Source organism: Idiotropiscis lumnitzeri, chromosome 5 (genome assembly GCF_059441095.1).
Source record: "Idiotropiscis lumnitzeri isolate Australia: NSW breed Sydney's pygmy pipehorse chromosome 5, RoL_Ilum_1.0, whole genome shotgun sequence".
NCBI lineage: Eukaryota > Metazoa > Chordata > Actinopteri > Syngnathiformes > Syngnathidae > Idiotropiscis > Idiotropiscis lumnitzeri.
The window spans coordinates 18,943,343-18,958,311 of record NC_142395.1 but is presented as its reverse complement, the minus strand read 5'-3'; the positions used below and the strand labels follow the sequence as shown (position 1 = coordinate 18,958,311).

The window sequence follows — 14,969 nt, the reverse complement described above, 5'->3', positions numbered from 1 at the left end:
CATTTTCATGTATCTTAGTACAAATGAAGCATCAGACCATTTTATTTATTCACAAAACAAAAGATGTTTAAGTTAAAACTGAGGAGGATTCATACGTAAATGGTACAAACAATACATTTGAGTTAGTTTGTAAAAATGGAAGGACTTATCTGCATGAATACGGGATAGTCACCCCATCATGCATTTATACAAGAAGCTTAAAACGATCTATCTGAAAGGACTGAGGCAGACAAACGAGTGATCCCAATAACGCCTTTTAAAATCAGTTCAGACACCCACTTCGTGTACAATCAGCAGGGAGACATGTTTCTAGCGCTGTTGGGGGTAATGCTGTCCGCTGGCCCCGGCTCCCATGTCCTCTGAAGGTGGGGTGATGAGGAGCAGACAGGGGTAGCATTTGGACGTCTGTTTGTGATAATCCATGTGGCCCCACTGTCTCTTCCCCACCGGGGGGCCTCCTCCATAGTAAGGGTGGGGGTTCTGGTGTTGTGGTCTCGTGGACTGGTAGCGAAACCTGCCTCGGGAGCCATGCTGGCCCCTTGGGGGCTGGAAGCCTCGCCCTCTGCCTCTTGAGTGGCCACCTCTGTGGCCTCCTCGGTCAGTGGTGCTGATGCCAGGCATATTGGTCCTTTTGGGCAACACCTGAAATGAAAGTTAAGAGGATAATTATGTCTTTCATTGCAAGCTAGATAAACAATGGTATATCAAGCTTCAATACAAGTGCTGTTTCTCTGTCGAATTCATTTCAAGTCGCCGTCCAGTATTGCAAGTTCCTCATATCAGACATTACTTAACAGTTTGCGCTGCACCTTTATGCTCCCTTTATAAATTCCCTCAGCACTGTAAATGTTTTTAATCTCTGAAAAGTACAAACCTCACTGCTCATATTTTCATTACAAGTGTGGAAAACGCAAGTGTGGCCCGAGATGCTGCCACATGCTCTACACTACTGACCAGTACTTTGTGCACATTATTCGGGTGTAGTCTACATAAAAAAAAAAGTACATTTCAAGGGTTGCGAGTCCATCGTCTGAGGGAAAATGAGGATTATGCAAGACTGAAAACAGGCTGTTAACGTCTGTTAATTACTCACTTTGTTCACTTGTGTTAAAATTGAGCCCATACAAGCAAATTTTAGTCCAAAATTGTTTCCTTAATTGTTCTTTAAATTATTTCTGCCATAAACGGTATGAGAGACTACCAAATACAGTACAGCAGTACTACAACGGCGTGATGACAAAATGTTTTCCTTCTTAAGGGAGCAGTGAAGGTGATGCTCACCTTGAGAACTCGTCCTCGGAACAAAGTCTCATGCAGGGCCACAGCACTCTGCACCGAGCTGCGATCAGAGAACTCAATGTACGCAAAGCTGGAAAACAGCAAGATCGAATAAATAAAACATTTCTTGCAAACTCAAGTTCTGACACACATTGATCCCATAAAACTGACCCTTTGGGGTGACCGGAGAACCTGTCGCAGAGGATGGTGACACGGTTGACAGGACCGCAGCCATTAAAATGGATCTCCAACTCATCTGCAGTGGCTCCGTAGTCCACCTGGGATTTGAACCAGATTGCATCCTGTTAAAAAGCTTTCATAACCTGACATGGTTATAGCCACTTTAAATTTTAATTATAAGACTGCTCCACATGAAGGAGGATCAAAGAAAAAAACTGTTCATGTCAATAGCTTTTTCAAATAAATCCAAGACCCTGTTTGAAGATTCATTCATCGGCTGTCAGCGCATGTGAACACAAATGACGGTTGCAATTTATTATTAGCTTGGTTCAAGGTGCAGTAGGCTACAACTGACTGCTGCCCAAATCATACTTGGCACATTTGTCAATTTCCTATTGACTATTCCCCAGGTCGTTAGAAACCAAATCTTTACCTTAAGACCAATTCACACCTTATATCGAATAATGTCTATACCATACACAACTTATTTGACATTTGGAGAAAAAAAAAAAACAGTATTATAAATATCTTACATTTCCTACATAGATGGACCTGTTGTCTGCATCCATCCTCTCCTCCGGTGTCATGTTGTAGAAGGGGCCTGTAGTAAAACAAATGGTTGACAACTGACAGTCGAGCTTAATGAACAGGTTTAAGATCGGGACAAATAAGACATTGCATGCACCAATATCTGCATTTCAAAAAACAATGTGGTCCTCTTTCCATCTTTGAGTCGATGGAAGATGGGAGGCAGAGAAGCAGAAAATAGCACAAAGCAGGAAAAAAAAAAAGAGCCTTCTGCTCCGTCTCATTGGGCAGCGATGAGGCACATTAAGTGTCCCAGGTGTTAGCCACATGGTTAGCTCAACCTGGATGTACGCTGCACTGGCGCACACCTGGCTAAAACACAATGTTCAACTTCCCACAGTCGGTATTTACCGCTACAAAACATCAAATTACGGGTCGTCTCACCAGGCCGGGGGCTGCTCGTCAGCAGCTGCATCTCCTCGCCATCACACCTGTCCTCCTCTTCATCCACTCCCTCCTCCTTCATTCTTTCAGTCTCTTCTTCCATCTCCAACTCCTGAACTCTGGCCTTTATGGCCACCAGCTCCTGTTATACACAAAACAACCTTGATGTAGCACTGCAGTGAAGCAGCAACAAGGAGAATGACAGCAAAAGCAAGTCCACAATCATCTTGGACAAGAATGCACATGAAAACATGACAGGGTCCAGTCTAGTGTTCGCTTACTCTGCCACAACATAGGTGCAGTGGCAAGACATTGAGATCCCGTGTTAATTAGTTCTTGATGATGCCTTCAATGAGATTTATTAATAATTATTTTTGTGGCATTGTATCATCATACTGAGAGTGCTTTGTTTTATTGGGTTGAAAAAAAAATATAGCGACGACCGCCGTGACAGTGCAATATTACGCTAAGGCAGGTTGCAACCAAGGTTGAATAAATGGTTCACAGACAGAATCAATAGTGGACATAACTTGGGATGTAGACACTGAAACCGAAAAAAATATCAAGCTGAGCTCCAAAAAGGGGCGTGCCAATTTGTGTAAACCTCAACACAAAAAAAACTAAATCAATGCAGTCTTTTAGGGTGGGGGCCTTTAAGTACTGATGTAATTTTTATCATGCAAACCTATTATGTAAGTGCCTATGTTAAAATCAATGAAGCGTCCCTTAACATAACTTGCAGCAAACACACAATTTGGAGAACCGTGAAAGTGAGAATGGGTGTCAAGCAACACTTCTAAAGTTAAACATTGTTAGTTAAACATATGGGACGGATAATACTATTCTCCCCTCTCTTTTTATATATTGCGTATGTTCACCTGTTGCGGGAGGGCCTCACCCAAGATAAACAGGGCTTCAGTCTACACTTTATACTTTTATGACATTTTTGTTCGGAGGTGTCCAGTGCCATTTTCCTGATGTGAATTTTGAGCCCCGGCTAAATAAATGTCGGGAAACATGACGGTTGCTCCAAATCAGAAATGTTGGTGCTTGGAATTTACATTTCATCCTCCAGCATAATCAGATCCTGCAGGCGTACCGAATGAAGTGTCCCGTTAGCGTGCATTTGAGCCTCCAAAATGCTTCATATAGCTTTAGCGTGAAATCCACCGAATATGTAAGACAAGGCCCGATCAATTTCATTAAACCTTTAATTTTACAATATTAAGCACCTGTTGTGGACAAAATGCCATCATCAAGTCTTGCATCTCCACGTAAAAACATCAGATTACTTTCTGAATCAGATGCTGAATTGAAGCTAGGATGCTAATCGGTTACCTGCTCGTGTGTGCGCCATTGCCCCACTGCTGCTGGCGTCCGTTTAACCACCGCAACGTCAGCTCGTGTAAGAGCCGATAATGAAGACACACTCACCGGATCCTCGACGAGTTGCTCCCCGATGCACTGTCCGTGTAGATAGGCGTATTCCAGATGATTGTCGGCCATGCTCATTGTTAAAACATGGCTTCTGCAGCGAACTCTCACCGCAGTTTGCCAGCACGCCACACGCAAATGTCGACCCGGAAGTAGATTGACGACGTGAGGAGGCGCGTGACGTCAGCTCACTTCGGATTTAACGAGCGTCAGCTGTGCGCGTGCACGTCATGGGCCGTGTTGATTGACAGCTTCGTCGTCGGTCTCGTACGTCGACTTCCGTGATGGAGATGTGTAAAGTGGCGCTCCAGTTTTTTTAAATTCGAATTTTACTGAAAACGTCCAATTACAACAAATAATTACATCAAGCAAAGTTATTAACACGCATATAATGTAAACGAATATAGAAAAGAGCCGTGGGGCTTAACAAAAATAAAGAACTTAAACAGAGTCAGCATAGTCAGGAAAAGATTGCAATACATCTATTCAAAACTTGCTGGTATATGGTACATTGCCGGAACAGATGAATCAACTTTTCAGAGGACATACATAAAGCATACTTTCAACACAGATGTTGAATTTAAGAAGATAATGCTTGGTTGGATAGCGTGACTCACTTACAGAGGTTACATTTACATTTCGCAATGATTTTTATTCTGATCGGCTTTGCTTTAATTTCATTGTTGATGGTTACGCTAACATGATGCAGACAAATCACAGTGTTACCATTGAAATATACATGTAGCGCTTCTCCCAGACAACCGTATGGCATACACTGTACCATTTCTGTTGTATAGGCAGATAGTAAATAAATAAAAATCAATATATTCAAGTCAGGCAATCTTAGCAAGCGGCAACATGAAATGGCCGCCAGTGAGCGACATTTGTCGTGACGGCAAATATTAGTAAGTCTGTGATTAAACCTCAGGAAATCAAATGAAAGCTCTGGGAGCTTCATCAGTTTATAACCCTCTTTGTATCTGCTACATTGCGTGCACCATGCTTGTTTTTTTCAGTTCCAGGTCTCAGCGAGGCTGGGTGAGATTAATAATTTTTAAGCGACAACCAGAGTCTGAAACACATTGTCTGAAACATTCGTTGTGAAATGCGCTGTATCAATAAAGTTGTATTGTATTAGGTTGAAGCCAAAAAAACAAGCAGAGCTGCACTGGATTTTGTTGAATGCACAGATTAGTGTTGGGTTCCAATTAGTGGCATGTACAGGAAAGCTGTGTATGGGGCAGAGATGAGTGGTACCAGTGTTTAGTGATGTGGCTGATTCATGCACCATATCCACAGATCTGCGCACTAATAAGGGTAATTCAGTGGCTTGGTAATGAAGTGCTGCCACCACAAGGGAAAATATAATACATTCTATCTTTGTGGCGGCTTATGTTCACAATTCACGATCACATTTAAGTTTGAGGGCTCAAAGTGAAGTCAGCCCTCGCTCGCTTTAAAACGGTATTCAATTTGTGTGAATAAACTCTGAGCTGTCAATATCAATTTTATGTGAACATGGCCACATGGGGGACACTGTTTTGTGTTTGTGTATATTTTCAATTATAATTAATGGAAAAAGTTACAGAGCAGAATCTTTCAGCTATTAAATCTGAACTATTACTCTTTGTGAGTGATAAATTATGTTTATGAGTGTAAAAAAAATGCAGCTTGTACGGCTTTCATTTCATATTTTAATTACACAGTTACGTTGTTCAACACAGACAATAACCTGAATTAGAATGTTTTACAGCGTCACACATCCAACAGAGCGAACAGTTAAAGAGCGGTATTAGCAACAGGGAGGAAAGCATGCAAGAAATAAATACAAATCAGAATTTAATTCCTCTGGCACAGTTTACTTCATCTAAAAACGGCAATAGGAACTTGAAGAGAGAGAAATAAAACAAAGAAGAAAAGTTTTTCGATTCTCAGTCAACCTTCGTACAGAATTTCTTTTTTCCCCCATGTCATCGTGTATTGCACAATACAGAATAGAATGCAGCCAGACACCCTTGTTTTCATTTTATGTCAAGCTAAAAACGGGACCGTCCTGAGCCATGACTTTTTGGGGACTACACAAGTGCTGTCAGACTTTTTAGCACATTAACCTTCAACTCTGGCTATTCCGCAGTGCCTGTGTCAGCGGAAGGGCGTGTCATCACTTATTGAGACATCATTGGTTACTATGAGTGGTTTCGGATGCTCCATTTGGCAACCTACTAAAATGTGTCTTTAATTTTTTTTTTCTTTTTTAAACATGCTTTTTTTGCCCAAATGCAATCCATTGTTAAATAGTGACTGATGTAAAGCGGATAGCCTTTCAAGATATTCACAACAGCAGAGCCCATTTATTTTCACAGAGTGCAGAGAAAAGAATATGACAAATCTCATTTGTTTGACACCATGTATCTCTCAGACACGTCCCCATGAACACATTGTCACTACAAAAGTACAGTTAGGCTACTCTTCAGGTCTGCTTGCTTTGTGTGAATGTAGCTTCACACCCCACATCCACCTCCTAAACTCTCTATTAATGCTTAGAACAAAAACATTACCTTAAGTACAATGGAAGCAAATAGCTTTTGGTTGTATTTTGGTCATTTAAAAGTGGTCTGTTCAGTTTGGTTTGTTTCTTGGAAGGCTTCAATGCAGACAAGGGTGCACGCGCGCTTTGAAAGGAGTTGCCACCATAATGCTCTTTTGATGCCGATATTGTCGACAAAAACAGATACCGACGCTACGTATTGTGAATCTCTGTCAGTCGTCTGCCTGGGGTCTTATTAAAGCTTGGAGGGTTTCAAGTACAAAGATGTGGAGAAAAGGAAAATAATTGTATAAAACCACACTCTATTCACATGCTCACCATTCATTAATTTGATCTCTGCAAGGCTTTGTAACTGCTAGACGATACAAACAGTCGGCTTTCCAAAGGAGATGCTTCTCTCGTCATCAGAAACACAAATCAGAACGTCCGTTGAATGTTTAAAATTCAAACGGTTCACTCGTGGCTCCTATTGTCTGACTGTTGCATCTCAGACACTTTGGTTAACTGTAGTGAAGCTCGGAACCATATCTTAACTGGTTTGGCATCACTTACAATAGGTCAAAGCCGGTTATGGCAATGCAGGAGTACTTTGGTCTGCGCTTTTATTGGTTTTGGATGACAAATGGCTTGTCATGGTCAATGCTGTGTTCGGTGATATGTTTGGTTGTTGTTTCACTGACGGATCACAAATGAGACGTCTGATGGACACAATTACAGCGGCAAGGCCTTTCAATCCCCAATTCAGAGGTGTAGATGTGTACTTCCATGTCTGCACTCAGCCCATCTTTTCAAAGTCCAGGTGAAGCTCTCCTGGTGATTAGCTGTATGGTCTCAGGAGGTAGCAAGTGAAGAGTGCTCTGGCGTCGCAAAAGTCAACACCACAAAGAGGCCATTCTGTCGCGAAAAAAAAACAAAAAAAAAACATGCTACATAGATGCAGCAGAAGCTTGCAGCTTATTTGCACCATCAGCACCAGATCATCTTTGAATAATGTCATCATTCACTGTGGCCATGTGTTGGGTGTTTTAAAGTGTTTCTGAGAACCAACTTTGCTTGAATGTGGCCACATGGCCCTCATGCACTCAGTAAAAGCCCAGAGGCTGTTAATCAACCGAGTTCAAAAGCTATGTGAAAAAACACGATAAGAAACTCAAGTCTGACACCGTTTCCTTCCTCAAATTTGTTTCATTTGCCAAACAATTATCAAACGCAATATCTGAAACAAGCGGGTCCAATTAACCTCTGATGTTGTCTTCACTTCATCTGAATACTGGCTAATTATTCAACCCTACTTTCAAAGAATTTACTGCTGCTTGAGGTAAGAAACATACCTAAATAGTGATGAAGAGAAATGGTCACAGAGGAACTATTCTAAATGAGCGGAAATATTTCACATGACTCAATTGAAAAAAACAAATGGACCTAAATTTGGCGTGAACTATATGAATCGAGTCCCCTCCTTGCAGGACTTACCAGACCCGGTGTCAAAGAAGTGCGTTCCACTGAAAATATTCCCTCCTATTTTCTAAGAATTAACACTCATCACATCGCTTGACAATGTGATATTAAAGCCTAATTCATGTATTTCTGGAAGTCATGCAGTTCATGCACACTTGATCTGTCAGAATGTACTTCCCCCTACAACTACTCCACTGAAGAAAAGCATTTGAAATATCAATTTAAAAAAAAAAAAAAAAGAGCAATTGATACATTGGAGAAACAAATTTACTGTGAGAAAATCATATTCTGGACATTAAACTTTAAAGGTTTCTGTTATTTGGCAAACACATTTTTGGACCTCTTTAAATACTATGTACATTCACATTAAGTTACTGATGTTACTTTAAATATATTTATATGTATATGTATATTATATGACACCCTATGGGCAGTTGCTGAGGTTCCATTCAGTAGCTGAATTCTCTTCATATTGCACCTCCGTCCTCTCACTGTCTTACAATGCGAGCAATACAAAATATTCTACAAGAGGGGTTTCATCTCATTAATATAGATACAACAAATCAAACAATGAGTACATTGCGGGGCTTCCTCTCATAGACAAGCGTCCTTGCCCGGACCCCACTGTTCATTCCCCATGATGAGGAAAATGAAAGATAACAAAATCAAAGAAAAAAAAAAGTTCTGGATATACACAAAGTCATGTGTACATGAGCGACAATAGACTATTGGGAAAAAAAAAAATGTAAAGAGGAACAATATCTACAAGCAGGTTTGATCCCTTTCCCGTGGTGTCCTGCTCTCATGTTAATTCCAAAGCAGGCTGGGTGAGGGTGGCAGACTAGAGTCAAGTCAAGTAGTCAGACCAAAGTGGGATGAAGGGAGGTAGAAAAAGAGGAGAGTCTGCACCGCCCTTCTCTTGGCTCTGTTCATCGTGCTTTGGAAAAGGTGTGTGAATGTAAAGGTAAAGATCACCTCAACGTTGGAGACAAAAAAATAAACAAACACATACAATGCTCGCATGTGTTCGGCCGGATGCAATTGCTCCTACAGGCATGAGGTTTTTGGTAGCGACTGCTACATTGTTGTGTAAGTAACTTTATCTCCATTGAGTCTGCGTAGCTGTTCCGTTCCCTCTTTGTTTTTTTGTTTTTGTTTGTTTGTTTCCCACTCTGAAACAAATCTCATAGGGGGCGAGGCCTCGGTCCATTTCACCAAGTCGTTCACAACGTTGTCCATATGTTCACTAGTCTGGGCCGTCACTGTCGGATTGCTGAAGTCTTGTCGGCGGTGCAGAAGGCAAGCTACACAGCAGAGCCTGACTCATGCTCTGCAGACTGGCTCTCACTCTCTTTCTCTCACGGGCTGCCTTATCTGCTGAGGAGGTGATGTTGCTTTGCGTTTGGTTAGGAGTGCTTCTCTTTATCGCTTACTCACTTTGGCAGTGTAATACAAAGGTTTGGATCATGTTGTTTATCATCTTTGAATTCATTTGGGTTCACAATGGTTTCGAGAGGTGAGTCCGGCATAGATTTTTCTTGGCTCGCTAGCAAGGTAGTTAGCAGTTTAAAACTCACGTGATTATGATGGCTATCAACGTTAGTATCATCCCATTTTTTTTCTCTCATTTAGAATATTTGGACTGTTCTTTGTTTTCCCTTAAAGCCATAAAGAAATGTTTCATAAATACTAAGTTGTGTTTCTGAGGAATGGCAACACAGGTTTTCCCCTTTGCTCATTGTATTTGGATAAAAAAAGAAAAAGAAAAAAAAACTCGATATTGTTAGCATTTGGAGAACGGAGATCGGGCCTGTTAGTGCATATAACAAGTCTGGGTGCTCTCATTGGGGCTAAATTATTAGGAAATTGAAGTGCTAATTGGTCTTGTCATCCTTTAAGAGCGCACCTGAGTCTACTCTCCAAGTTCTCAGCAAACATTATGGTAAGTTACTGTCACTCATCGTTGTGCTTTTCAACAGTTACACTGAATCCCAAAGCCACAATATTTGTATTCATGGTCGCAAAAGACAGACGTAAGTTATCCGAACTTAAAAGGACTAAACTGTGGGAGGAGGAAAGGGGTCAATGTGAGATGAAGATTCCTCAGTTTGGTTTTGTGTGGAGCGTGGCCACTGTCATAACAGGGGACAGGATTAGGCGTCAGCGAGATGTGGCATCAAGTAGTGCAGGTGTGGCCGGAGTGGTAGAGCGAGAGGCGCTACTCGAACTGCTCTCCTTGGGGCTGGCCGACATGCTGCCGCTGCCGCTGCCCACCCCCGCTGCGATTCCGCTTTGGCCCGCCAGCGACAGCGGACCCGGAGGGGTGCTCTCTGAGTGGGTGGGGGGTGCGCTGGACGCTGAGGACGAGGGGGGGGTGCCAAGAGGAACACTGCTGCCCCCTGGCAGCCCTTGCAGGCCTTGACCACAGACATGGTGGTGCCTCTCCCAGTCTTTGTGTTGGCAGAAAGAGCCGCAGTAGCGGGCTGTGTTGCAGCCGCTGCACGTTTCGCTGGCTTTCCTCCCACAGTTCCAGCAACTCTGGTGAGACAGTGGGAAGACAGACGGTTGATAAAAATAAGTCTCTTTTTGTCTCCAAGACATGACACAGTTATGTGCGTGTGTTTGTAACTTGATTCATGGCTTTCCTGCTAAATCTATTAACATGGTGGATCCATTTGAGTCTGTTCTGGTTTGAGTCACCAGCAGGTGGTGGTCATCTGCTCTGAAATGGCCTCAGTCTGGCACCCTGCTCTTACCATCTGGGTCTGTCTGCCATTATTATACAAACAACTGGACCGCTTCTGCAGCGATGACGGCACCATGGTGGTGCTCCTAACCAAGAGCCAAGAGCTGTTAGCTGAATGTCAGAGACTGATAAAATGCTGCGGTTAGCCGGTGGTGGTGATAATGTAGCGGTTAAGAAAACTGGGAGCCAGCCTCCATACCGCGTACTACAAAGTGATGAAATCAAATTTCAAACAGTTTGAGTAAAAAAAGGTATAGTGGTACCTTGACTTGTAATTTTAATTTGTACTGTGACCAAACGCATAACTGACTGCTCATATATCGAAGCAAGGCTTGAAATAGGCGGTTTCGCATCTCAGTTAGCGAGGCAAAATTTGCATTTTGCGCCTCATCGAAACACATTGAATAGCAAAACTGAGAATCATGACAGCTCCAAAAAGCTTCACTGGGCTAGATGGATAGGTGTTATGTCACCTACATGTGGGGAGTTGGCGGTCGAGGCAAGTTTTTAACTTGGTGCAACTTACGCTATACCAGCTGGCTAGCAGCAGGTATCAGATTACGGCTACTGTGGCTAAACTTGTTAAAGAGTCGCTCTAAAGTCATCGCCACAATGGCGGTGAATACGTTACACTTCTGACAAGTAACATTCTCACGATGGGATGACGAGCAAAGCTGTAGAAGGCATGCTAACTGCTAAGCTAACATTGACACTGTTAGCACATTTAACACTGGAATAATGTGCTTGAGTACACTTTTCACAGACGTCTGGCTGAAACCACGTTAAAGTGGAGAGCATCCAACCTTAAACCGCAAAATAGCAGGCAATTAAATAAGTGTCTGGACACTGGAAAGCAAATTCATACTCACAAAACAGAACCGGAAATGAACTAAGTACTTATTTCGAGCCTTGCAAAGTAATATTCCATATTGAAATTAATTGAAATTCCATGAATCCATTTGAGACGCCCCAAAACAGCAATTTTTGTTGGGGTTTTATTGAGAAAAAAATTGCTTAGCATTTTATCAAAACATAATAAAAAAATAATAAGAGATATTATTGAAAGCATAATTGCTGTTATTTTGGTCAAGCCAGAATTCACAATCACAAATCTTGTGCTTTGACATTAGTTTTGGCCGATAGTAGCTGCTTGCGAGTGTTCTCCTTTTGTCGTTTGACTCTTTGTGGCATTACATAAACAGCTAAAAGGGAATCGCTAACTGTCGCGCCCTTTTTTTTCCCCACTTGTCTTGAGCGGCGGCATATCTGAAACGCGCTTGTGATTCAAATTTTGGCTCGCACAGCAAAGCAAAAAAAATAAATAAAAAATTGGCCAAGCGATGGCTTCATTCAAAAACAGATAAGTTGGAGCATCAGGCAAAGAAGGTGTTGTTGTCTGTGATACTCACTTCACTGGAGTCCTCCTGTTGGTTGATGACTGTTAGTGCGTCCTCTGAGGCTTGCCTCTTGGCTTCAGCCAGGGCTCTCTCCATTTTTGAGCGTTCTGCCGAAATCATCTCATGCGCCTTCCTCTCAGCATCTGACACGGCCTTCTGCAGCTCCGACATCGCCTGTCGCTTTACTTCGTTCACGGCTTCCTCTGAGCGGGAAAAAGCGAGAGAGAAAGGGACACGTTCAGGCCTCCGCCTGCTCCGCCATCATTTATTGAAGCTCTTTAAGCTGCTTTTTTGTTGTATCTTGGCTAACAGATGCACCCCATCCTTGATTTAAAAGTTGATGCCAGGAATGGGAAACATCCAGACAGTCAGTGATGAATTCCAACACAATCTGGAGTCAGAGCGGAGAACAGCAGATGCCTCCAAAGTTTTGTCACCAGCTTGGCTGTTCAGCCGCCATCATGGGATTCCCTTTCTGCCTGATTGTCCTTCTGTCATCTGGATGGTTCAGTAACAAATCCGCAGGCACTAAGCAACCTGAATAAACTCCAGTGTGTTGTGAATGCTTGTGTTCACAACAATGCTCCTATGGTGTGTGTTGATTTTGAGCACTTCCAGGAAATACAGAATAACAAAACACAGGCAGTGTTTTTACATGAGGCAGTTACGGAACAATACTTGAATGTAATTATAATCTGGTGTCAGGTTGGAGTCTATTCGGAATCATGAAAGACGTTTTTGGATGGGTCCGTGGTTCAAATCTAATGGCAACAGTTTTTTTGGGGGGTTAGAAGAGTTTGGTGTGGACTTGATTGAACTTGATTGTCCTTCGCCGATTACTGAACTAAAATGTCATTTATGAGAAAAATATATGGTACTTTTATTTTTTTAAATAAATTTTATTTGTTAAATACGCAAATCTAGTCTTGATGACTGTGATTTCCTAATTTGAATTTGTCCAACAAATAACACATTTTCAGCTGTTAAAGATTTCAATTCCGCCATACGGGGCGATGCAAGGAAGACACAAAAAGACACAAAAAGGCTCCCCATTTTTCTCAACACTGCTTTTTAAATTCCTCTAGTCAAGAACCACAAGCAGTTGCTTCTCCACGCAGCTCCACTCCACCCATGTGCATGTACATATGCTACAATAACGTTTGCATGTGACTTGGCTGCCATTCATGTCACCACATTAAGTCAGCCATGTCTCAGTGCTTTGGCTCTTCCTAACATTCCCGTCATCCTCCACTTCATTTCTCCTCCTATTTCCTTTTCCTTTCACATCTGTCCCTCTTTGTTCGCTCCCCGCAATCATTATCTGTATTATCTCAATCTCAATTATCAGGCCTAATGTATGCGCCACCAAGATAAGTTTGCAAATTTAATTAATTCTTATCAAGGAGAGTACATAGCAGATGCTAGGGCAATTAGCACTTAATGAAAAACACAGGGGCAGCAATATTAACGTTTTAATTCCACAGGGATTTGCCAAGTCTTTTCACAGACCAGAGCCTTTTTTATTTATTTATTTATTTATTTTTGGTCAGAAAATCACAGCAGTCTCTCAAGCTGAACTCGATCAGAGAAAACAGCACGTGTCTGGTTTTAATTGAAAGGGAGAGGGGCAGACTCCCTGGCTGCACGCACACACACACAAACACACGCTGAAGGTAAGATGCTGTGAGTGAGATATGTTACTCACCCTGCTTGTTTTGGAGGTGCTTTAGTGCTGGGGAAAGCGGGATGCTTGTAGTACCTGTATGACAAACAACTGCAGTTAAAATAGCTTTTTTTTTTTTTTCTGCTGGTGAAAATGCAGCACAATAGTTGGCCAACAGCAGCAGCATCTTTCCTCCACAGGCTCTATGTGCAGTAAGAAATTAAGATTGCCTAAAAAATGATTTTGATAATTGATGGGGGTGGGCAAACTTTTTGATTGGCGGGCCACAATGGGCTCTAAAATATGACAGAGGGGCCGGACCAGGAGCAGATGGATGGAGTGTTTTGGTAAGCTCACCTCAGCGGAGAAAAAAAAAATACATTTAATTTTAAATGAAAGTGAATTAAAGTATTACAACAATATATATGTCTTTGAAAAATCACAGTATTTAGAAAATGAAACATTATCAAGGTTTATTCATTTAATTTTTTTTTAAGTTAGGCGGGCCGGATTAAAAAGTTTAACGGGCCGCATGTGGTCCCCGGGCCGTAGTTTGCCCACGCCTGGTTTAAATGAACATTACTGAGTCTGTTTGGATTAATTATCAATAAATATACACAAATCTGTTTTTTTTATTGTACATTTATAAATCCTGAGTTGAGCACTGTTAATAAAACTGTATTTCAACAAGTGAGGCAGGCATATGAACGTGAGATTTTAATTGGCCTGTAGTCACTTTGAAACTGTTCTGTGCTGCTGTGGCATGCCTCGGGCCAGGTGACTGCATTTTCACTGCAGCTTGACTGCAGTGGCCTTTCATAGTGGTTACAGATGGAGGGCGTTTAGCCAGAATTTTGCAGAGGCCTCATGGACCCTTACTTTAAGGCCTCTGTCCTTTCTGTCTTGAGCCATGTTTCCACCAAAAGCTACAGTTCACATCTTGTGGCGTTTGTTATTTTGTCAACACTGGAGTTGTAAACCGGAAAATTTTGTGTTCTTTTTGGCGTATGGCCAGCAAAGTTATTTTGACATTGCAATGCTTAAGCAATCTATAGTTTGGTGGAAACAGGGCTTTAGTGGAACTCGATGAGGTGGAGACTACTGATTGTGAGATGTATGACTGTGTCTGTTTTGGCGGTGAGTGCAAGGCATTTGTTAGCGTGAGCTCGGAATAGAGATGTTGAGAGAAGAAGGTGTGGTTCTAACCAGCTTTTCTCCAGATTTCCTCTGGCAGGTATCCCGATGGAGGTCTGTGTAGAAAGTCTCTGTGGATCTCTGAAACACACATAAAGA

The 14,969-nt window shown here is 42.1% G+C and overlaps 2 protein-coding genes across 11 annotated transcripts in view; both read right to left on the bottom strand.

The window, feature by feature from the left end:
- Positions 1-24: 24 nt before the first annotated feature.
- Positions 25-4,042, bottom strand: pabpn1l (PABPN1 like, cytoplasmic). Its single transcript, XM_088296268.1, has 6 exons — positions 3,865-4,042; positions 2,431-2,572; positions 1,992-2,059; positions 1,450-1,556; positions 1,282-1,369; positions 25-642 (listed from the first exon to the last, which is right to left on the bottom strand). The coding sequence occupies exons 1-6, from the start codon at positions 3,940-3,942 to the stop codon at positions 310-312; spliced, it is 816 nt and encodes a 271-aa protein (XP_088152394.1). The 5' UTR covers positions 3,943-4,042; the 3' UTR covers positions 25-309.
- A 1,507-nt stretch (positions 4,043-5,549) lies between these two features.
- cbfa2t3 (CBFA2/RUNX1 partner transcriptional co-repressor 3) overlaps positions 5,550-14,969 on the bottom strand; it is a 46,949-nt gene continuing 37,529 nt past the window's right edge. For all 10 annotated transcript variants that reach the window (XM_088296351.1, XM_088296353.1, XM_088296354.1 and 7 more), the window contains 4 exons: positions 14,883-14,951; positions 13,719-13,772; positions 12,026-12,216; positions 5,550-10,408 (listed from right to left, as the gene is read on the bottom strand). In XM_088296351.1, the coding sequence (XP_088152477.1) occupies positions 10,031-10,408; positions 12,026-12,216; positions 13,719-13,772; positions 14,883-14,951 (692 nt within the window). In that variant the 3' untranslated portion in view covers positions 5,550-10,030. The remainder of the gene's footprint in view (positions 10,409-12,025; positions 12,217-13,718; positions 13,773-14,882; positions 14,952-14,969) is intronic.

Coding starts and splice junctions, on each gene's coding strand:
- pabpn1l (XM_088296268.1), bottom strand. CDS start 3,942: ATGAGCATGGCCGACAATCATCTGGAATACGCCTATCTACACGGACAG. Junction 2,573..3,864: donor AGCAACTCGTCGAGGATCCG/GTGAGTGTGTCT, acceptor TGTGTATAACAG/GAGCTGGTGGCCATAAAGGC. Junction 1,557..1,991: donor GGTCCATCTATGTAGGAAAT/GTAAGATATTTA, acceptor TTCAAATCCCAG/GTGGACTACGGAGCCACTGC.